Source organism: Podarcis melisellensis (assembly GCF_964234715.1).
Source record: "Podarcis melisellensis genome assembly, chromosome: 16".
In the NCBI taxonomy this organism is placed as follows: Eukaryota; Metazoa; Chordata; class Lepidosauria; order Squamata; family Lacertidae; genus Podarcis; species Podarcis melisellensis.
The window spans coordinates 3,779,834-3,803,200 of NC_138533.1; the positions used below are offsets into that span (position 1 = coordinate 3,779,834).

At 48.5% G+C, this 23,367-nt stretch overlaps 2 protein-coding genes across 2 annotated transcripts in view; one reads left to right on the forward strand and one right to left on the reverse strand.

The window, feature by feature from the left end:
* Positions 1 to 281: 281 nt before the first annotated feature.
* On the forward strand, positions 282 to 4,599 carry LOC309358636 (uncharacterized protein). Its single transcript, XM_081892002.1, has 2 exons — positions 282 to 1,011; positions 4,252 to 4,599. Exons 1-2 carry the CDS (start codon positions 385 to 387, stop codon positions 4,276 to 4,278), a joined length of 654 nt encoding a protein of 217 aa, XP_081748128.1. The 5' UTR covers positions 282 to 384; the 3' UTR covers positions 4,279 to 4,599.
* Positions 4,600 to 9,231: 4,632 nt separating this feature from the next.
* The window catches only part of CDC42SE1 (CDC42 small effector 1), a 49,925-nt gene continuing 35,789 nt past the window's right edge, over positions 9,232 to 23,367 (reverse strand). The window contains exons 2-5 of the mRNA XM_081892099.1: positions 19,700 to 20,075; positions 17,035 to 17,145; positions 12,110 to 12,213; positions 9,232 to 10,520 (exon numbers count right to left, since the gene is read on the reverse strand). Coding sequence (XP_081748225.1) covers positions 12,142 to 12,213; positions 17,035 to 17,145; positions 19,700 to 19,753 — 237 coding nt within the window. The 5' untranslated portion in view covers positions 19,754 to 20,075 and the 3' untranslated portion in view covers positions 9,232 to 10,520; positions 12,110 to 12,141. The remainder of the gene's footprint in view (positions 10,521 to 12,109; positions 12,214 to 17,034; positions 17,146 to 19,699; positions 20,076 to 23,367) is intronic.

Genomic DNA, 23,367 nt, shown 5'->3' on the forward strand with positions numbered 1-23,367 from the left:
ACTTTTAGAAGACATTTGAAGGCAGCCCTGTTTAGGGAAGCTTTTAATGTTTAATAGGTTATTGTATTTTAGTGTTCTGTTGGAAGCCGCTGGGGTGGCTGATGGGTGGGGTATAAATAATAAATTATTATTATTATTATTATTATTATTATTATTATTATTATTAGCCTTCAATCCCACCCCATTTTCATAAATCCTGCCTACTTTCCCTCCCCAGAGTTCCGCCCTTCCTTTGTTCTCCCCCAGAGTTCTGAGCAGGTTGCCTAGCAAGGCCCCACCCCCAACGATGGCAGGCCACGCCCCCTCCCTCCCCTTCCCATCCCGACCAGACCAAGACCTCCAGGCGCTGTCCCTGCCAGAGCTCGTAACCCGCAGTCCCCCTCCATGGCCCTAGGGGGCGCCACTTTGGTGCTGACGCTCTGCCTGTGGGGCTGGCTGGCACCCGGGCCAGGCCTGGGCGAGGACATGGAAGACATGACCCAGATGAGTGCGCCGCCACACCTGGTGGCCCTGATCCCCGAGGCTGCCAGGGCGACGGTGGCGGCAGGCTACACCAACGGCAACGAGACCCAGACGACCACAGAAGCGCCACTGGTGTCGGTCTCCATCACGTTCAGCGCGGGGACCTCGCAGGAGAAGGAGACCGTCCTCGTCGTGGGCAACAGCCGCTACGCCTGGCAGGAGTGGAGCGAGTGGCACTGCAACTGCGCGGCGGGGAGCATGTCCCGGGTGCGAGACATCACCTACTCGCAGCCCGGCGTCCACCTGGACCCGGCTGAGTACGACATCCTGCGCTTCGAGAGGGAGGTGTGCAACTATCAGGCCTGCCAGTGCAAGCAGGGCCAGTGCAACTCCTCGATGCTGGCGTGCGACCAGGGGCCAATGCACATGTGTGCACTGCAAGACATCAAGCAGGACAAGGAGCGCAAGAGGAAGGACTTCTGGACCCAGGTCCACGAGGGACTCAGGGACCTCTGGAAGAGCATCAAGGACGCCTTCCCGCCGGAGCAGGTGGGGGACGGACAGGCAGGCAGGGCCGAGGCGGCGCATAATGCGCTCCCCGTTTTGTTTATTCATTCAGAGCATTGGCGCATCCCTGCTCTTTGGCCCAAAGGCCCCCCCCCCAGAGTGGCTTGCATATAATCTGTTAAAACGAGACGGCCCCGCCATGCTGGTGTCCAACCTGGAAAACAATAGCAACACGACACGCAAGGAAGAAGGAATGGGGAGGGAGGAGGAAAACTCAAATTTCTGAACCAGTTCCTGTGAGTTAGGGCTGATGCAGGCGCACTCGCTGGTTGGGAAAGGCTGTTGGTGGCTATGCTCTTTGATGAGCCGCAGTAGGGGAGAGCTGCTGTAGCGCTCAGGTCTTGCCTGAGTGCTTCCCAGAAGAGGGATGGAGTTGGCCATTGGAGAACAAGGATGCTGGACTAGAAGGGCCCCTCTAGGCCAGACCCAGCAGGCTCTCCTGATGCTCTTATGTCGGGTGGTGGGCTTTCTTCTCCGTGGGTGCAAGGAAAAATAGACATATACAAGAAGGACTGCCTAGATGCCAAGATCCAGGTTTGGGGCAAAGCAGAGATTTAAAACCATAACACATGCAGCAAATAAAAGCATGGAAATATGCCCTTCTGAGTTCCTTCCAAAGTTCCCCTCTTCCCCTAGCACAGAAAAAAAGACCATATGTTTCGTAAGTTAAAAATTGGTTTACTTACAAACTCCTCCAAGGTCAGGTTCATGTGCTTTCCCACACATCAGTCAGAAAACGCAGGCAGAAAAACGTGGCTTAGTTACAGTGGTGGAAGTTCCCAAATTATTGGTACAGGAACTCCAGCGGCTTGTAAGAGCCTGAACTTGGAGGAACCAGCTCAGACCTCCTTACACACCAAGCTTCTCGGGGAAACTGGAGAAGAACCTAGTCTTGATTATCTAGCTCCTCCCAAAGTGGGCTAAGCCTGGCTGGACAGCTTACTCTATGGTCTTAACCCCTTCATGCATTAATTCAACTTAAAGGTAAAGGTAAAGGGATCCCTGACCATTAGGTCCAGTCGCGGATGACTCTGGGGTTGCGGCGCTCATCTCGCTTTACTGGCCAAGGGAGCCGGCGTACAGCTTCCGGGTCATGTGGCCAGCATGACTAAGCCGCTTCTGGCGAACCAGAGCAGCGCACGGAAACGCCATTTACCTTCCCACTGGAGCAGTACCTATTTATCTACTTGCACTGGTATGCTTTCGAACTGCTAGGTTGGCAGGAGCAGGGACTGAGCAATGGGAGCTCACCCCGTCACGGGGATTCGAACCGCCGACCTTCTGATCGGCAAGTTCTAGGCTCTGTGGTTTAACCCACAGCGCCACCCGTGTCCCTAATTCAACTTAAGTATGTCGGCTATATGAGGTTGCTTATCCCCACAGGGAGCCCTTCCTCTGATCCCCACAGCTGTAGAGACCTGTTGTTTCGGGTCGTGAGAGTGGGGCCCTGTGCGGCTACTCTCTGCACATGCTCAGAGGAATGCTTCCCGTCAGAATTACACTGCTTGCTTGGGGAGTGGATTCTTTTTAATTTAAAGCAAGGTGTTTCCCCCAGACCTCCCACCTGCCTGTCTCCTTCCCTACAACCAACCCAGGGGTTAGCTCTACCTGCCATTGGCTCTGGGTCCGCCTTCTGTCAATATCCCACCTTTCAGCTCACCAGTAATCACTAGAATTGTGCAAGAACACACCATCTCGGCCTTCCTTTAGGCAGATAAATGTTTTGGGCCGGCACTGAAAAAATTCCCGGCTAAGTTCAGAGCGAAGAGATTCAGCCAAGCTCCCTCAAGGTCGACCCAGCAGGGCTCTTCCGATGTTCTCATGGAGCCTCCAGGTCTCCAAGCAGTCTATCTTAGTTCCTAGGTTCAGGTGACGTTGGATCACAGTTCTCCTTGGACCTGGCCAATGTGGTCAATGGTGCATAAGATCACGAGAGCCTGCTAGATCAGGCCAAAGGATCTAGTCTAGCATCTTGTTCTCATAGTGGCCAACCAGATGTCTCAATGGGAAACCAGTAGTAGTAGTAGAAGTAGTAGTAGTAGTAGTAGTAGTAGTAGTAGTAATTTATTATTTATACCCCACCCATCTGGCTGGGCTTCCCCAGCCACTCTGGGCAGCTTCCAACAGAACACTAAAATACAATAACCTATTAAACATTAAAAGCTTCCCTAAACAGGGCTGCCTTCAAATGTCTTCTAAAAGTCTGGTAGTTGTTTTTCTCTTTGACATCTGGTGGGAGGGCGTTCCACAGGGCGGGTGCCACCACCGAGAAGGCCCTCTGCCTGGTTCCCTGTGACCTCACTTCTCACAATAAGGGAACCGCCAGAAGGCCCTCGGAGCTGGACCTCAGGGTCCGGGGCAGAACGATGGGGGTGGAGATGCTCCTTCAGGTATACTTCAGGAAGAGGAGAGTTGTTCCTGAGCTTGGGTCTGCTCTACATGGGGCTACCTTTGAAGGTGACCTGGAAACTGTAACTAATCCAGAATGCAGCAGCTAGACTGGTGACTGGGAGTGGCCACTGAGACCACATAACACCGGTCTTGAAAGACCTACGTTGGCTCCCAGTACCTTTCTGAGCACAATTCAAAGTGTTGGTGCTGACCTTGAAAGCCCTAAACAGCCTCGGTCCAGTATATCTGAAGGAGCGTCTCCACCCCCATCGTCCAGCCAGTACGCTTGAGGTCTAGCGCCGAGGGCCTTATTATTATTATTATTATTATTATTATTATTATTATTATTCCTGGCATCTCCGGCAGCTGGTGTGCAGAAACATCGCATACCGTGGAATATGGCCATTGTGGCTTCTCCTCCTTCATGAATCTGCCCAGTCTTCTTTTAAAGCCATCCAAATTGCTGCTCATCCCTGCCTTTTGTGGCAGGGAGTTCCACAGTCTAACTATGCTCTGAAGAATTCCTTCCTTTTACCTGTTCTGAATCTTCCAAGGTTTACCTACCTTGGATGCCCCTGAATTCTAGCATGAAGCGAGACAGAGAAAACCTTTTTCCCTCTCCAAACTTTCCATGCCACCTACCGTTTAATAACCTCTTCTGTAGGGTCACATCTGGCCCGCCTCGCCTCTAGTGTCGCTCAAACAACTCTCAGAGTTGTTTGACCAGACCAGCAACATCTCGGGGAGCTGGTAGATTCCCACGAATGTGTGCGGCATGTGTTTCCCCTCTTACATTTTAATTCTCTTTGCTTTCCCATTTTTACACTTCAGCAACCGAAGCAGAGGCGCCAACAGTGAAGGCCAAGCAGCCATGGCGATCGCTGAACATCGGCCCTGAGCAGGGCCTTCTAGGAAACGTGGCGCTTGGGATCTCGCTCTTCTTCTACCCAAAAGCAAACGCCCTTGATTTGCCAGAACTGCTTTCGAATTGGTAACAAAGCCAGCCGGGAAAACGGGCAGGGCGAAGGAGGTTGTACCATGGACTGATGCAGCACCCTAAATATTCTTTGTTGGAAAGAAAGGGGTTTTTATTACTGTATTCTTTTGGGGTCTCCTCTGTCTTCCTTTGGAGCCCCCCCTGCTGTTGAAAGCAGCTGAATAAAAAACGCTGATTCCTGAGTAAGCTTTTCTGTTATCTATTTCTCTCTGGTTTAGAGAGACTGGGGCACGGACAGGTGACTTGTGGACAGGTGATACAATGGCCTTACAACGCCCTTCATCCTCATTCCTGACCTATAGGCACACTGAATGCTGAGGCCACAATGGGAGGTAGGAATCCTAAAGTGTCTGGGGAGGAGGGCACAGATATCCCCCCAGTACAGGATTGTATCTACAGTGGTACCTCGGGTCAAGTACGTAATTCGTTCCGGAGGTCCGTTCTTAACCTGCAACTGTTCTTAACCTGAAGCAGCACTTTAGATAATGGGGCCTCCAGCTGCTGCTGTGCCGCCAGGGCACGATTTCTGTTCTCATCCTGAAGCAAAGTTCTTAACCTGAAGCACCATTTCTGGGTTAGCGGAGTCTGTAACCTGAAGCATATGTAACCTGAAGCGTATGTAACCCGAGGTACCACTGTATGTATTTTGAAAAAAAGTTGTTTGTGTCCTTGCTACGCATCCCAAGCTCTCGTAAGATAAGGTAAAGGTAAAGGGACCTCTGGCCATTAGGTTCAGTCGTGACTGAGTCTGGGGTTGCGGCGCTCATCTCGCTTTATTGGCCGAGGGAGCTGGCGTTTGTCCGCAGACAGTTTTTCCGGGTCATGTGGCCAGCAGGACTCAAGCCGCTTCTGGCGAACCAGAGCAGCGCACAGAAATGCTGTTTACCTTCCCGCCAGAGTGGTACCTATTTATCTACTTGCACTTCATGCTTTCGAACTGCTAGGTTGGCAGGAGCAGGGACTGAGCAACAGGAGCTCACCCCGTCGTGGGGATTCGAACCGCTGACCTTCTGATCGGCAAGCCCTAGGCTCTGTGGTTTAACCCACAGCGCCACCCGTGTCCCTTCTCTTAAGATATCGTAACCAAATTTTGCACGGCCATTCTCGAGATAAAGGCTTGCACAGTGCTTTTAGAGCAGGTGATTTCCTGCAAAGGATCCTGGGAACTATAGTTCCTTGCTCACTGAACTACCATTCCCATTCTTGACAGGCGACAGCTCCCAGAATTCTTTGGGGGGGATGTCCCATGCTATAAAGGCACATTGGGTTTGCTTTGGATCTACGCTGTGGATCTGCCCATAAACGTTTGGATGCAGTCTGAACCTTTCCAAACTGTATGGATTTTTAGGGAGATCTTCCTGAGTTTCCAGGTCCAGAACTTGGGGAGATGATCTGTTCTGGACACCCCTGGAAGGTGCAGACTCATAGCCTGGGGGTGCTCCTGGACCCAGCACAGTTACCGGAGGCCCCTTTCAGACATAGGTGACTGGACCGCCGCACTCCATGCCCTGGTCAACTTCAGGCTGGACTCCTACAATGCACTTTTTGTGGTGCTGCCCTTGAAGACGACACAGGAAGTCCAACTGGTTCAAAACATAGCAACCAAATTACTGCCTGGGGTTCTGCTTAGCGCTTGCATGAACTCTTTTCTGTAAGCAACTTAGACCCCAAATATCTGAAAGGCCACCTCCGTCCCTATGGACCTCCTGGGTGTTCAGAATGCTAGAGGGGACCCTCTTGGTAGTTCCACCACCCTCAGAAGTTCGGGGGTTCGTGACCCAAGACGGGGTCTTCTCTGTGGTGGCCCCTAAGTTGTGGATCTTCCTCCCCTGGCACTTTCATGAAATAGGTTCCAGAAAATGCTGAAGATGCACCTCTTTTTCTGTTCAGGGCATCATAGAAGTGTGGAGTTCAAAGGGACACCCCGGGGTCATCCAGTCCACCCCCCACAATGCAGGAATCTCAACTAAAGAATAAACACGGACCAATTCACAGATTGAAGAAAACCTGCCAGGTGCAATTGGGTCACATCCATGCCATACCTCGAAAGCGCATTTGATGCACCTGGCTTCCACCCAAAATCCTGGGAATTGTAGTTTAAGGGTGCTGGGAACTGTAGTTCTGCGTGGGGCTGAACTACAGTTCCCAGGATTCCTGGACTGGGGGAAAATGTGCATCGAATGTGTTTTAAATCTATGATGTGCACTGTGGACTTGAAGGTCCTCTAAGAACAGCTGCTGGGCCCATCATCTCTGGAATCCAAACTTCACATAATAATGAAATTATTGCGGGGTGGGACCTCAAGGGAAAGTCTCTTAAGAGGAGGAGTGGGCAGGTATTGTCATTTTCTCCCTCCTCCCGCCATCCAAGACACAGATCCTGACCATCTTTTGACTTTTTAATTTTTCAAGCATACATTACACTCTCCAGAACAGGTCGCAAGTTGGCGGCGGGGGGGGGGGGGACAGGCAGCAGTGCAGAGGGGAGAAAACGTTTTAAGTGGCAAAGGAAAATAAAAAAATCTACCCCACTCCTCCTCTACCCCACCAGCCCAACCTTCCCGCCAATCGGATACACACCAGATTCTTGCATCCACCCCAGCGAAATTTCTGTGCGCAGATTGCGGCTTCTCCCCTACTTTAAAAAAAATACTCTTTTAGCAAGCTTCCTCGTTATAATTAGACATCTTGGTCTGCCCTCCTTGCCCCCCCCATAAATTTCCTCATTTACAAAAAAGAAGAAAAGAGAACATGTTTTCAGCAAACAAGCACACACCCAAATAGTCCAGCTATTCTTTCCCAAAAGCGACGGTTTCGACGCCAGCCCTGCCGGCGCGAAACTTAAGCAGTTTGACACGGAGTCACCCATTGAAATCGCAGAGGGGAGAGGTGGTTGCAGGAGCTTTCGGGGGGGGGGGGAAGAGATGGGACCGGCTCTGACGTTAGGCAAAGTGGTGATCAGGGCAGGAGGTCAACAGTAGGTGGCGCCAGAGGACACGGCAGGCAGAGTCAGAGCCGACTTCATTTGCAGCCTGAGAAAACCCCCTGTTTGGTGTGGTCGGGCCGCACCAGAAATACTTGGGGCTCTAGGGGAGCGGGTCCAAAGTTACGGGGAGCAGGAATACGGGCGCATTGTAGCATAGCTGTATTTTTAAACCGGTTTCCTTCAGGAGATGATCAAGATTTGAGATTAATTCGGAGCGAAAGGACAGTTCTGGAGGTTTTATTCGGCTCGAATGTACCAGGGGGAAAAGTCAGCTGAGTAAGGAGTGCAAACTTTGCCTCTGTGCAGTAGGTTAGTTTCCATCCTACATCCACGCAAGCAGGATCTGAGTTCGAATCACGGAAAGGTTGCTCCAGGAGGGTGTGAAAGAGAGCCAATGAGGGGTGTGGCCTGGGGAGAGGGGGCGTGGCGTGCAGATGGTTCCAGGGGCCAGGCAGAGAGGTTGGGGGGCCGCTTTTGGCCTCAAGGATGGGGGCTACTCACCCCTAGGGTCTAAATGTCAACTCCCAGCTATCTGATAGCCTCTGGGTGACATCAGTCCTACTCAGAGGAGACTCAGGGAAAGCAAGGGAGCATTTCAATAGGTATACTCTGAGCTTGACTTAGCTGAATCTTGCCCTCCTGCAGTTGTTAATTTTTTTTTGAAAAAAGGTGGTAAAATGGCAGTAAAAAATTATTGGCTAGCACACATAGAAATGAAGGCAGACTCTGATATATTTCAAACCTGCCGTGTAATGAGCAAATGGATGTAAGTTTTCCTCATCTTAATGTGAAAAAGCAAAGAGGGTGTTTTTTTTGGGGGGGACATCAACAGATGACAAAGCTGGCATTGCTTAAGTAAGCTAAGCATACTATTTTTTCCTTTAACAAACAGAAAGATTTGGGCTTTTTAATTTTATTTTCTTGCAGTGGAACCCTAAAGCGATTCCAGAGTTCAGCCTCGCTGGCTTCATATTTCCTGCAACGCCCCTGCTAATAATGAGAGAGAAGGAATGGGGGTGGGAATGATCCGCCACCTGGGGCCAGAGCCTCACGAGGCCTAGAAATTTGAAATCTGAAGTGCTCCCCCAACACCAGCCCCTAGCGCCATTCCCACACACCCCACCTCAGAGTTCCTCCTCCTCTTGGGAAACCCCATTCAGTCAGAAGGAGTAATTCTGGAGCGAGGAACTGGCCGGAAGGCAGTGGTGCCAGGGAGAAAAATGAACGTAGCAAGGGATATAATTTTCGTTTTTGTGCAGTGGGTTGGTCCTAGCACCTTTTCACACAGTCCTCTCTCTCTGTGTCCCTGTCAGAGTTCAGGGACAAATCCCAACCAGGGAACACCATTCAGGATGCGAAGGAGGGACGGAGAGGGGGCGTGGCCTGTGGAGAGGGGGCGTGGCCTAGAGAGAGTTCCGAGGGCCAAAGAGAGCAGCCTGGGGGGCCGGATTTGGCCTGAAGTTCTCCACCCCTCAGGAGGAGAGTCAGGATTAGTCCTTAGCGATCAGATGGGATGTTCCTGCGGAGAATTTCATGGGGTCAGAGAGAGGAACTTCCAGAAATTGGGGAGCGGGGTGAAGGAAGCATCTGTCACCCACCTGAAATTGCCGGACTACAACTCCCATAATTCCCTCACAGGCTGCAATGGGGCTGCTGGGAGTTGTAGTTTGAGCACCTCCAGAGCCCCACATTTGTGGTTCGACGGGAAGAACTGAGAATCAAGGCTCCTGCTGTCCAAGCAAGATCTCTGTGAAATGTCCCTACCCCAACAGAATGACGAACTTTGCCCAGCTGTGCGCTTTTAACAGGAATATCGCATTTTATATATATATATATATAAAAGGAAGTCCCAAAATTGCCTTGATGTGATCCAGAGATTTTCTCCCTCCACGATGCTTTGCGACCAAAGAGGCGACAAGGCCCTGCCATCATCCTGGCCGGATCCTCTCCATCTTCCGTGTTCGTTCTCTCGCTTTGCCTGGTGAAACATCGTCTCTCCCATTTTGCTGCCCTTTGGTAGAGGAAGTCCAATGTGCAGAGGCCGCCCTGAGTGTGGGATGCTTTGGCACAGGGAACCCAAAAGCAGCCACACCTCATCTTCAATGACTGGCACAGAGAAGAGGTCTTCAGGAGCAGGAGCAAAATGCTGGCCAATTGTGGAAGGTGGTGACTGGCTAGTGCCTGTGACGTCACTAACCACACTCTCGCGGGCCTTCCAGTCATTTCAGCAAGGCTTTCACAGGGGAGATTCCAGCAGGGTGGCGCTCCGCCTCCTGCTCTTTTAAAAAACCCGTGCCTCGTGGAAAGGTCAATCCTTCTCCCCCTCTTCAGAAAACGCCCAAAAATCCAGTGATTACACTTCCATGTAAAAAAAAAACCCAGTTATGATAAGTTCCTCTCCAGATTTTTTTTGGGGGGATGAAACAGAATGCACTTTAAAAAAATGAAGCAAAATGGCACATACATTATACATTTAAAGCACATGTACCCAGAGAATCCGGAGAACTGTAGTTTACTCCTACAGAGCTACAATTCCCAGCACCCATAGCAAACTACAGTTCCCAGGGTGATTGGCCTGTGTGTGTGTGTGTGTGTGTGTGTGTGTGTGGAAGAGGCTTTGGATGTGCTTTAAATGGATGGCATGTTCGCGGACGAAGATGCTTGCTGAAGCCCCGGGCGTCAATCTCCCTCAAACACCCGCCCTGATTCCTTGCAAAGTTCTGAAAAAGCAAAATGCGGCAGCCACGAAACAAAGGACGGCATGAAAGACTGACTGAGGGTCCAGAGATGCTTCTGCATTTTTTTGGGGGGGGGAGAGAGAAGAGAGAGAGGAAGCGGCAGCTAAGGGAGTGTTGGATTCAGGAAATCTTTCTATGCAAATCTGGGAGGCGAAAATTAGCGGCGGAATAAGCTGCTGCGTTTTTGTTGCTGACGCTCTTTAGAAAAAGAAAATCCGATCCGATTTGGAATCAGTTTGCATAAGTTACGAAGGGTGGTTGGTGTCTTCTGAGCTTCGCCGACCTGCCTCAACAGGATCCGAGCAGGCCGCTCGCGCGAGGGTTGTTTACATACTTATTTCTTTCTTTGGGTTTTCTCGATTCGTTAATTTGCCCGGGACCTGCGAGAAGAAAAGAGATCGGAACGAAGAATTACATTCCCTCTCCACCTCCTTTCTGCTCCTCCACCTGAATTGGCAGGGGAAGTGAAACTTAGAAAACAGCGTCTAAGCTATATATTTTAACTCAAGACTTCCCTGGCAGGCTGCTCTCCAGGCAGTGGGGACTGTGGGATGTGATACATAAGTAGCAGACAAGTACAACATTCCTTGTTTTCCTAGAGTGGACATGCAAAGGGATGTTTGTTCTAGCCGGTCGAAAACTTCCTGTTTCCTCCTGGGCTGGAGCATCCTTCCTCTTGCATGTGACTAGAGGTGGGTGTGACTTTACCTGTGCAGGTAACAAAAGCACATGGGCACACAGCCCCCCTCCCTTCTTCTCCATCTTCCTTTCGTCGCGTGAACTGCAGCGACTGCCAGTTTGCAGTCACTGGGATTAACCCCCCTATATGGGGTACATCCATATTTGTAACTAAGTCTGCCTTCAGGGATCCAACTGTGAACTGAAGATGTGAGTAAACAGTGGAGTATACAGTGGACGCTCAGGTTGTGAACGTGATCCGTGCGGGAAGCACGTTCGCAACCCGCAGCGCCGCGTCTGCGCACGTACGGGTTGGGATTTGGCGCTTCTGCGCATGTGCAAAATGCGATTTAGCGCTTCTGCGCATGTACAAGCGCCGAAACCTGGAAGTACTTCTGGGTTTGGCGCGGTGCACAACCCAAAATCGCACAACCTGAAGCTGTAACTGGTATGACTGTACTTTAAACAAGATTGTGGCATGTTTATTCTTTTAAGAGGGATATATGGGAACTTACTAGGATCCTGTGGGTTAAACCACAGAGCCTAGGGCTTGCCGATCAGAAAGTCAGCGGTTCGAATCCCCACGACGGGGTGAGCTCCCGTTGCTCGGTCCCTGCTCCTGCCAACCTAGCAGTTCGAAAGCACGTCAAAGTGCAAGTAGATAAATAGGTACTGCTCCGGCGGGAAGGTAAATGGCGTGTGCTGCTCTGGTTCGCCAGAAGTCATGCTGGCCACATGATCCGGAAGCTGTACGCCGGCTCCCTAGGCCAGTTAAGTGAGATAAGCGCCGCAACCCCAGAGTCAGTCACGACTGGACCTAATGGTCAGAGGTCCCTTTACCAGGAACCCAATAGTAAGAGGCTTAAACGAGCCTGCAACCAGCCATCTGCTCTGCGTTTAAAAGGGGAATGTAAAACTCTGCTAAGTTATAGCACAGGCATTCCCAACCTTTGGCCCTCCAGATGTTTTGGCCTACAACTCCCATGATCCCTAGCTAACAGGACCAGTGGTCAGGGATGATGGGAATTGTAGTCCAAAACACCTGGAGGGCAAAGGTTGGGAATGCCTGTTACAGAACTTGCTAGCGCAAGTTAGGAAGGATATTAATAAACAATATATCCTCTCCTGCCTCCCTGAACTCTCCCACAGGGACTACAGCTCAAACCTTGGGCAGGGAGCCAGGATTCCTGGCTCTACGGCAGAACAAGCAGCTAGTCCTTAATGATCAGATGGGGAACTTTTTTAAAAAAAGAAAAAGGGAAGGGATTTTCATATCTAGCAAGGCACTTACACGGAAGAGAAAGCGGGGGAAACACCACAGAGCTACAAAACGTGGGAGCTGCTCCACTGTCGATCTCGGCCGCATTTGGATCTCATTTCATGCATTGCGCCCGTCTGAGGGAAGAGAGAGAAAGAGATCGAGGTTAGGACTAAGCATCAGGAAGAAGTTTTGGAAGGCAACAGCTGTTTGGAGGTGGAATGGCAGAGCTTAGAAGGTAGCGGGCCCTCCTTCTTCAAGCAGGCCCATCTGTCAGGATTTCTGCATTGCACGGAGTTGGACTAGATGATCCTTGGGTTCCCTTCCAAGTCCCCCATTCTTCGATGACGGTGTCAGAAGTGGTCCTGTTACAGCACCTTCGATTCCCACAGCTGTCAACTTACAGATTTGAAAATAAGGGACCAGCAGCCTCGAAAATAAGGGATCAGCAGCCAAAATAAGGGATTTTCCAAGCACAGGTATGTTCGACTTCTGAGCCCCTCGGAGCCAAAGGCAGAAAGCCCAGCCAGCAGCCAAACGAAGCCTCAAGCGGTGGTTCCCACAGCGCAGCAACCCGGCAAAGGGGATGCAGCAAGGAAAACCACCGTCACCTCTCTGCTGGGAAGCGCTGAGCAAAGGCGAGTCCCCAGGCAATGCGGCTGATTTGATCGGCACAAGGCATGCAAGCTCCACCCCCCCGTCATTCTCAGACTCCTTATTGGGTGAACAACGCAGCCAAGCAACACAGTTGGAGCCTCCCTCCTCCCTGGCCTGCAGGGAGGGAGGGAGAGGAGCTGCTTCCTTTGAAACCCAGGAAATTTAAGGGACATTATCAATAAGGGACAGCAGCAGGACACAGCGCTGGGATAAGGGATTTTCCCGCCAAATAAGGGACGGTTGACAGCTATGTTGGCTCCTCGCATCCAAGCTGGATGCTGGGGGTCGTAACCAATGGCTCTCGAGTAGATTCTCTGAAAAGGCCTAGGGTTAGCCCATCTTCATTTGTTCAGATGGGTCTACTCGGAGGAGGTTGGATCCAGCCCCATGAGGATGCAGAGTGCAGGATGACACTGGGAAGATGAATTGTGGGACGAAAAGAGGAGGACAACTCATAAAACCACCACCTTGGAAATGCAGAAAGGGCCTCCAAGACAAAAATAAAAGCACCAAAGGAAAACCAAAAAATAGAAGAAAAGAAAAAAAAGAGGGGAAAATAAAAGGGACGTCCAACACTCTGTTGGTTACAAAAAATAAATCACTGAAAATATTCACTCTATATTCAAGAGAGTGGGGCCCTGAGCTATAGCTTGTTTAGCTTATACGTAAATCCGGCACTGGGGGTGAAGCGATCGGGGTGGCGAAGGCAGGGCGGGTTTTTGGCTGGCGCTATCTCAGCTGGAGAAGCGAGGGCGCGGCGTCTGGCTGCCGTTCGGATCTCCCTTTGGCACACAAGACTCTCCGCGCCAGCTGGTCGAGGAAGGATGAAGCCCAGGAGCACACACAGGCATGTTTGCAAAAGGGGAGGGCAGGCTGTGGCAAGCCCAGATTCTGCCAGCCCTGACGTTCTGAAACTGTCAAAATCTGTCTGCTGCAGCTTTCGATCCTGATTAATAAGCAGGGCTCTCTGTTCCCTGGCAAACGTCAAAAACGTCCTCTTCCATCTCACCTCATTGTTGGAGGGGTTGTGATAAGTTTGGCATAGCTTATCCTTTATGAAGGGAATTTAACTTTGACACAAATGGTAAATATTACGAGGGTTGCCATACGTCTGGGTTTTTTTCCTTAAAAAAGCTCAGCAACTTTCCTTTAAAAAATTGAACAATTTCCAAAAAAAGAGCTTTCTTTGGGCAATTTCCCCCCAAAAGCTCAACAACCTTTGTGTCTGGATTTCTTGAAATATGGCAACTCTAATATTACTAAAGAAATCAGGAAGATGGAGTGCTTAAAGAAGAGAAGAAAATGTTTGCAGGATATTTGAAGAATCATGTTAACTGCAGGATATTTGAAGTATCATGTTAACAGGTTAAACTTCAGCAGTTTAGAGTATATAAAGATATGAGGCAGAAGGAGAACAAAAGAATTTATGGAGCAATTTAAAAATGTAGCCGTAATGGGTATATATACAGAACCATGGAAGGGGAAGTCGATGATTTTTGATTGTATGAGTAAGTTGAATGGAATGTGAAAATTTGTAATGGAAAAAATGTATAAATAACTTTTTAGAAAAATACTAAAGAACTGAGGGTTTGCTGTCCGAAATTAATGCCGTCAAATATTTCTGATGATACCAAGGCAGATATATTGTCAAAAGAACTGGCTTTATTTATGATATTGGCAGATGGGCTATTAATTGCATCTCAACAGAAAACAGCCCAGAATTTCGCACTTGGTATCGCTCGCTTTGCAATATCGGTATAATGGAGAAAATTATGCATGATTTGAGATATTGACAAGGACCAAAAGCTCCAGACACTTTAAATATGATTACGCATTCCTTTACAGTTAAACCAGTCCACATCACAAGCCTGGAACCAGATCTGATAATCTGCAAATGTTGATAAGTTTCGATTTGGGATTTATTTATTTTTTAACCCATGTGCAACTGAACTCATTCTACATGCCTGATTTGCAGTTTTGTTGCTCCTCTTTAGATTTGCATCTGCGGCTGCAACTGCTCTCTCTGGTTTATATACGTTATAAAATGAAAATTTAAAAAAAAACTTTACAAAACCAAAATTAAAAATGAGGCCGGTTTGGCTGTTGCCCTCAAACAGCCGCTAGAGGGCAGGCGAGAGCAAACCTTTCCTTCCCCACAGAACCTAATGAAAAACCCGTTTCCTGACATTTGCTAAAGTGAGTTCTTTTAAAACCTTTTCCAAAAAATGCACACAACTTTAGCAGTTGTGGCGGACTTGATAATTACTGGGATTACAGTAGCTATGGGGAAAACGTCATGGAAAGGTGAAACCCTCTTCCTTGAAGAAGATGAATATTTCTCCCGGTGTAATTTCCCCACCTCTTCAGAGAATTTCACCACAGAGAACCACAGCAGGGGAGCCAGGGGTCAGAAAACTTTTTCAGTGGGGGGCCGGTCCACTGTCCCTCGGACCTTGTGGGGGGCCGGGCTATACTTTTTTTTGGGGGGGGAATGAACGAATTCCTATGCCCCACAAATAACCCAGAGATGCATTTTAAATAAAAGGACACATGATATTCCAAAAGACAAAACTACTTTTTTCTTAAACGCGACATCTGCAGCAAGAATCCTGGTGGCTTGGAAAGGGAATCAGTTACCCACTAGGGGAGAATGGTTATGTAAGCTTTCAGAATATTTAGAATCAGCCCAATTGACAGAGATGAAAACCAAAAAGTGAAGTGAAAATGGAATGGGAGTGCCTAAATGAATACAGTGGTGCCTCGCAAGACGAAATTAATTCGTTCCGTGAGGCTCTTCGTATAGCGGTTTTTTCGTCTTGCGAAGCAAGCCCATTGACAGCTTAGCGGATTAGCGCTATTAGTGGTTTAGCGGCTTTTAGCGACTTAGGAAAAGGGGGGAAAAGGGAAAAAACCCCAAAGGAACTCGCAGTCTTTTTCGTCTTGCGAAGCAAGCCCATAGGGAAATTCGTTTTGCGAAGCGCCTCCAAAACGGAAAACCCTTTTGTCTAGCGGGTTTTCCGTCTTGCGAGGCGTTCGTCTTGCGGGGCACCACAAGGTTTGAGGACAGAAATCTGGCTGAGTCTGGAATAACCTTGTGAATTGAGAGGATAAGAAAGAGGGATTTATATCTAGATGTTAAGATAGAGATGATAAGGAAAACTGGAAGATACAATGAGAGCTAAAGGAGGTGCTGTGGGACTGGTGGAAGCCAATGTTTGTTTTTCTTTTTAGTGTTTATATTATTAACTTGTAAGATATGGATTTGTGGGGTTTTTTGTATTTTGGTTTTTGTGTTTAGTGTATTGTTATTTCTTGATATTTTTCATGTTGTTGTTGTGTGGAAAATACTAATAAAATTTTAAAAAGAAAAAGGACACATTCTACTCATGTAAAAACACCAGGCAGGTCCCACAAATAACCCAGAGATGCATTTTAAATAAAAGGGCACATTCTACCCATGTAAAAACACGCTGATTCCCAGACCGTCCGCGAGCCAGATTGAGAAGGCGATTGGGCCGGATCCAGCCCCCGAGCCTTAGTTTGCCTACCCTTGGAAGCAAATTTGCAGCCTGCTAGGTTCTATTTGCAGTTTGAGGGCATAAGGAGAGGCCTGTTGATGGATTGGGGTGAAAGCGGAGCTCCCGTACTCCAGCATCCTGCTCTCACAGGGGCCAAATGCCCTTTAGCAATCGAGATAGACTGCCACTGGATCTGGAGGCTCCACAAGAGCAGGAGAAGGGCCCTGCTAGATCGGGCGAAAAGCAGCTCATTTGGCCCTGTTTCTTGTTCTCAGGGCCTGCAGGGAAGCCCTCGATCGGGAGGCAGAATGGGGATTCCCAGCAACAGAAATGATTGAGAGACTTTTCCTGCCTCCAACAGTGGAGGGAGAACCCAGTAGCCACTGATAGCTTTCTCCTCCTCCCTGAATGTGTCCAATCCTTTTTTTAAAGCTGTGGCTATCTCTTGCCTCTTGTGGCAGTGAGTTCCGCAGTCCAGCTACGTGCTGTGATGTCACCCAGTGCTGCTCGTGTAGCTTCATTATCGACAAAGAAGGTGTTGGGGTGATCAGCAGGCTTGGGGGTAAACCCAGAAACTAATAATAATAATAATAATAATAATAATAATAATAATAATAATAATGGGAAAGAATCACATCTTCTTTAGACCTCGCCAACCAAGGAGCTTTTATCAGCGGGTGGGAAAGGTTTGTATCTGATGTGGAAACACCCAACTCCTTCCTGCTTGCGGATCCGAACCCAAACCAAACCGAACCGCTGAAGAGAAAGAGAACAGAGGTTTACCATGGGGAGACCCTCGTTCGCCATGTCTCCGGACCCGATGTGCGTCAGGTGGACGAAATTCATGGGCTCCCCTATCATGCTGCGGTCGATTCTCCGCCGCGTCTTCTTCGGCTGTGGGGAGAGAGGGAGGAACATGACGGGAGGAAAACATCACCACCAGAGTTGAGGAAACACGGGAACGGACTTCGCCTGAGCCAGAAGGCAAGCAAAGCCTTTGGCACATTGGAAGCGCCACTTGGAAGAGTCCGGCTGCTGGCTCAGGCCAAAGGGGGTCCATCAAATCCAGCCCCCTTGTTCCCACAGAGGCCACATGCCCCTAAGAACCGGACTGTCTTGCCAGAGTGGTGCATGCTCTGGTTATCTCCTGCTTGGACTACTGCAATGCGCTCTACGTGGGGCTACCTTTGAAGGTGACCCGGAAACTGCAACTAATCCAGAATGCGGCAGCTAGACTGGTGAGACCACATAAAACCAGTCTTGAAAGACCTACACTGGCTCCCAGTACGTTTCCGAGCACAATTCAAAGTGTTGGTGTTGACAATTAAAGCCCTAAACGGCCTCGGTCCAGTATACCTGGAGGAGTGTCTCCACCCCCATTGTTCAGCCCGGACACTGAGATCCATCGCCAAGGGCCTTCTGGCGGTTCCCTCCCTGCGAGAAGCCAAGTTACAGGGAACCAGGCAGAGGGCCTTTTTGGTGGTGGCACCCGCCCTGTGGAACTCCCTCCCACCAGATGTCAAAGAGAACTACCAGACTTTTAGAAGACGTCTGAAGGCAGCCCTGTTTAGGGAAGCTTTTAATGTTTAAAAGCTTTTAATGTTTTTAAAACTGTGTTTTAAAAACAAAAAAAAATTCCTTCCAGTAGCACCTTAAAGACCAACTAAGTTAGTTCTTGGTATGAGCTTTCGTGTGCATGCAAACTTCTTCAGATACACAGTGTGCATGCACACGAAAGCTCATACCAAGAACTAACTTAGTTGGTCTTTAAGGTGCTACTGGAAGGAATTTTTTTTGTTTTGACTATGGCAGACCAACACAGCTACCTATCTGTAACTGTATTTTAATACTTTGTTGGAAGCTGCCCAGAGTGGCTGGGGAAACCCAGCCAGATGGGCGGGGTATAAATAATAAATTCTATTCTATTCTATTCTATTCTATTCTATTCTATTCTATTCTATTCTATTCTATTCTATTCTATTCTATGAACCTGGAAATCTGGAGCTGGAGGTTCCATAGGAACACCAAAAGATCCTGGGTGCCGGATCAGGCCAAACAGATCCCTACTCGAAAACCGCAAACAGGAGCTGAGCACAAAAGCCCTCTGCCCTCCTGCAGTTTCCAGCAACTGGTATTCAGAAGTATAGCTGCCTCTGAGATAAAAAGGTAAAGGGACCCCTGACCATTAGGTCCAGTCGTGGCCAATTCTGGGGTTGCGGCGCTCATCTCACGTTATTGGCCGAGGGAGCCGGCGTACAGCTTCCAGGTCATGTGGCCAGCATGACTAAGCCGCTTCTGGCGAACCAGAGCAGCGCACAGAAACGCCGTTTACCTTCCCGCCAGAGTGGTACCTATTTATCTACTTGCACTTCACGTGCTTTCGAACTGCTAGGTTGGCAGAAGCAGGGACAGAGCAACGGGAGCTCACACCGTCACGGGGATTCGAACTGCAAACCTTCTGATCGGCAAGTCCTAGGCTCTGTGGTTTAACCCACAGCGCCCCCCGCATCCCTGCCTCTGAGATAGACTCATGGAATTGTAGAGTTCGAAGGGACCCCGGGGTGATCCAGTCCACCCCCTGCAAGGCAGGAATCTTTTGCCCAATGGGGTCTTTGAACCAACGAACCTGAGATTAAGGGTCTTGCGATCTACCGACTGAGCTATTGGAAGCAGATTGTCGGATGAGGTTAATTTCTGCTTATTTATCATTAGACCTGTTAGGGATTAATTACCGACATATCTCTATGTGATTTAAGAATCGGTTCCTAATGTTTGATGTATTATTGCCTTTTTACGTTTCGCTGGAAGTTGCCCAGAGTGGCTGGGGAAACCCAGTCAAGATATACCTTGTACCACAGAAACAGGAGAAAACAACATGATCCGTCCAAATAAACAGCTGCAGGAAATTTTGCCAGGAAATAATAATAATAATAATAATAATAATAATAATAATAATAATATTTATACCCCACACATCTGACCGGGCTTCCCCAGCCACACTGGGCAGCTTACAGCATACAGTGGTACCTCGGTTCTCGAACGTACTGTAATCCATTCCAGAATACCGTTCGACTTCCGAAATGTTCGAAAACCGAGGCGCAAAGGGCTGGCTGCAAGTTCAATTGGAAAAATGGAAAAAGAGGCAGCGGAAGCCGTTCCGACTTCTGAGGCGCGTTCGAAAACGGAAGCAATTACTTCCGGGTTTTCGGCGTTTGAAAAACGTTCGGCTTCCAGGACACTCGAAAACTGAGGTACCACTGTATCTAAAAACTAATAATAAAAATCAAGCCTTAAAAAACATAATAAAAATAATCAAGCCTTTAAAAACTCTTGCCAACTCTCTGCACTGGAGCATTCCAAGGGCAGGAAAAACCAACCCCAAAGGCTGAATTCAGATCTCTGGGCTGCTGTTATCCGTTCCTGGGCTAAGAGATTCAGGACTACCCACCTGTCGCGATTTCTCTACGACGCAGCAACCCAGCTTGTGCCAGAAATCGCTCATATTCGTTGAGGATTCCAGCTTTCCGCCTAGGGGGTCGATCTCCTCTCAGATACTGGTAAGCCAGACCCCTTTCCGCGTGCCGGATCCTTCTCTATGCTGGAAGGTTTCTGCGACCGCCGTGCCCCAAAGCTGCTTTCTTCCCCACCACCACCACTGCAGGGTCCAGAAAATTCACACAACGGCTTCAGAGATCATTCCGCGAGCTGAGATGATTCCGCCGTTCCGGAGAAAAGACGCCAGCGGAGATTTGCAGACTTAGTTCCCGTGCCCTGACAGCGAGGCAGAAGCAAATAGGACTCCTCGGACGTTGTTTGAAGTCTACCTTTGGGGAACGGAGGAAAGAGGGAGTCATTTAGGAGATTTTAAATATTCCTTAAGAACATGAAGGTGTCAGAAGAGGCGTTCTGGATTGGCTCAGCATCCTGGTCTCAAAGCAGCCATTGTACGGACAGGAAGCTGGGGTTAATGGGTCACTGGTCTGATCCTGCAACAAGGCTCTTATTTTTATATGAAGGGCTGCCCCCCCCCCTGGAATTGCTCAGAAACCTCGCCCACCCTTGGTGAATCCAGGGTCCTGTTGAGGAACGACAGATCGGCCAATGGGAGGCTGAGCTCTGACTTCCTGCAAATCCTGCGCTGCAAATCCTCCAATGGGAGCTGCGTGACAGCAGCATTGCGTTTCTATGTATATAGCAAGAAACTGCAAACAGCATCAGCTACGAGTATTAGGATCGCAGAAGCTGTGCGTTTTTTTTGGCCAATTAATTTCAATTTCAAAGATTTTTCACAATTTAACTTCAAATTTAGTACAAGTTTAAAATATTTTTTTATGTTGGTTTCCCCTTGATGTTTCCAATCCCACCCTTTCCAGCTGTATTAAATGTTTGCTTTCCTTCTGGGATTGTACCCCCAAGTGTGTTTTATAAGCTGGTCTCTGACCGTAGTAAATTATCTATCTATCTACAACATACTTTAATCTATTATATTTCCCGTTCATTACAATTAATTATTCCTTTATTTCCCCCCTTTTAAAAATTCATTGTCGATTTCCCATCCACTGCTATGTTGGATCCTGTTCGCACTTCTGTGGACTTTTAATGATTTTCCAGATAGTCCAAAGAAGGCTCCAAACTTCCATAAAGCTTTCAATATTTCAACATTTTAATCTCTTAATTATACTGTCTCCTTTGTCATATCCAAGGCTTAATAACCCTTTCCTGCCCTGTTTTGGTCCTGAGGGGGAAATTCTCTTTTGGGGAATACTGTTAATTTGACTTTACTTCCCTTTTCTTAAAAGGACACCTTCTTACTGAAGGGCGTTGCAAAGGAGATCGCCCCACAACTTCCCTTTGAGGAAGATCAGACCCGGCAGATAAGACCTCATTTTTTTTTTCTGGTCGACTTGACTGCTCTCTGCAGATAACAGGAAACTGAGTGTTTCCATAGAACCAGACTGGAGTGACTTATTTTTCTTAAAAAAAGACGCCACTTCCTCATTTTGAAAGCATTGCCACAGAGAGAGACTCAGCGAGGGTCACTGGCTCTGGGGCTTGGATTTCTCAAGCTTCCGCGGCCGCCTGCGTCACACGACGGGCCGGAAAGTCATAACACAACTGCTGCGCAATCTGATGTGTGTTTACTGAAAATTGAGCCCACTGAGCTCAGTGGAGCTTGCACTGCGTCGGATCCCAGCCTTGCAAATAATAAAAAAACCAATTTTAAAAAAAATACAGAGGTCACACAGCCGCACATTTTGAGCACTCTTACAATGCTTCAGGAACCATGGTTCCTCCCTGCAAAGAATCTTGGGAACTGTAGCTCACCCACTACGGCGCTGCGGTTCCCGGAACCCTGAACAGAAACTATGTTTCTCAGCAATATTTGTGGGAAGCCATGTGGCCAGTTGGTTAGAGAGTGTTCTGGTGGGAAGACATTTCGGTCCCCCCCCCCTTTTTCCTGAATAAACACAAAACCACTGTGTTGCAAACTTCAACAATCTACAAAAATGCCAAGGCAACACGATGGCTAATAACTGTTAGGGAATACAGTGGTACCTCGGGTTAAGTACTTAATTCGTTCTGGAGGTCCGTTCTTAACCTGAAACTGTTCTTAACCTGAAGCACCACTTTAGCTAATGGGGCCTCCTGCTGCTGCTGCGCCGCCGGAGCATGATTTCTGTTTTCATACTGAAGCAAATTTCTTAACCTGAAGCACTATTTCTGGGTTAGTGGAGTCTGTAACCTGAAGCGTATGTAACCTGAAGCGTATGTAACCCAAGGTACCACTGTATATAATGTGTTGCGATGTCATTCAAAATATACGACTAAGCCACTTTAAAATGATGTATATATCATACAACACATCTCACAAAATATACAAGTAACTTCAAGTTGTTATGTGTATCCGAGTGAAACAAACAGATCAAGGTTTAGCAAGGAACGCCAAGCCGTCTCTCAAAGGAAGACATCTCACAAAAGTCAATAATAATAATAATAATAATAATAATAATAATAATAATAATAATAATAATTTATTTGTACCCCGCCCATCTGGCTGGGTTTTCCCAGACACTCTGGGCAGTTTCCAACAAAGATTAAAAATACATAAAAATACATAAAAAGGAAAACGTCTCTCCAAAGTCTCAAAGGACAGTCTATCTGGAATAGTTCAACTGATTTGGAATAAAGTCTTCATCAGCTGGAAATTGAATATAAGGCATTGCAAGCAACGAATGACAACAAAACTGTTTTGTTCCACAGGTTAACTTTTCTTCTCCCGGTCCTGAATTGTCCAGCATTCAGCTTAGCTGGAGAGCCACGAGTTCGAGTGCCACAAGAGAGGCAGGAAAACTCTTCCCTATCCACTTTCTCTATGCCGTACATCATTTGATAAACTTCCATCATGTCGCCTCTTAACGATGGATGGATTCGAACTCTGGTCTCCCAGGCCTTAGTCTGACACACTGGGATATTTTAAACCAGACTTAAGACTGGACAGATAGAGGAGATCCTTCTAAATACAGCTCAGGGCATGCACTCACCCTAGCGGCTGGAGGGTGGATGGCGGCTAACAGATTGAGGTTGAATCCTGACAAGACAGAAGTACTGTTTTGGGGGACAGGAGGCGGGCGGGTGTGGAGGATTCCCTGGTCCTGAATGGGGTGACTGTGCCCCTGAAGGACCAGGTGCGCAGCCTGGGAGTCATTTTGGACTCACAGCTGTCCATGGAGGCACAGGTCAGTTCTGTGTCCAGGGCAGCTGTTTACCAGCTCCATCTAGTACACAGGATGAGACCCTATCTGCCCACACACTGTCTTGCCAGAGTGGCACATGCTCTAGTTATCTCCCGCTTGGACTACTGCAATGCGCTCTACGTGGGGCTCCCTTTGAAGGTGACTTGGAAACTGCAATTAATCCAGAATGCGGCAGCTAGACTGGTGACTGGGAGCGGCCGCTAGGACCACATATCTGGCTCCCAGTACGTTTCCGAGCATTATTCAAAATGTTGGTGCTGACCTTGAAAGCCCTAAACGGCCTCGGTCCTGTATACCTGAAGGAGCGTCTCCACCCCCATCATTCAGCCCGGACACTGAGATCCAGCACCGAGGGCCTTCT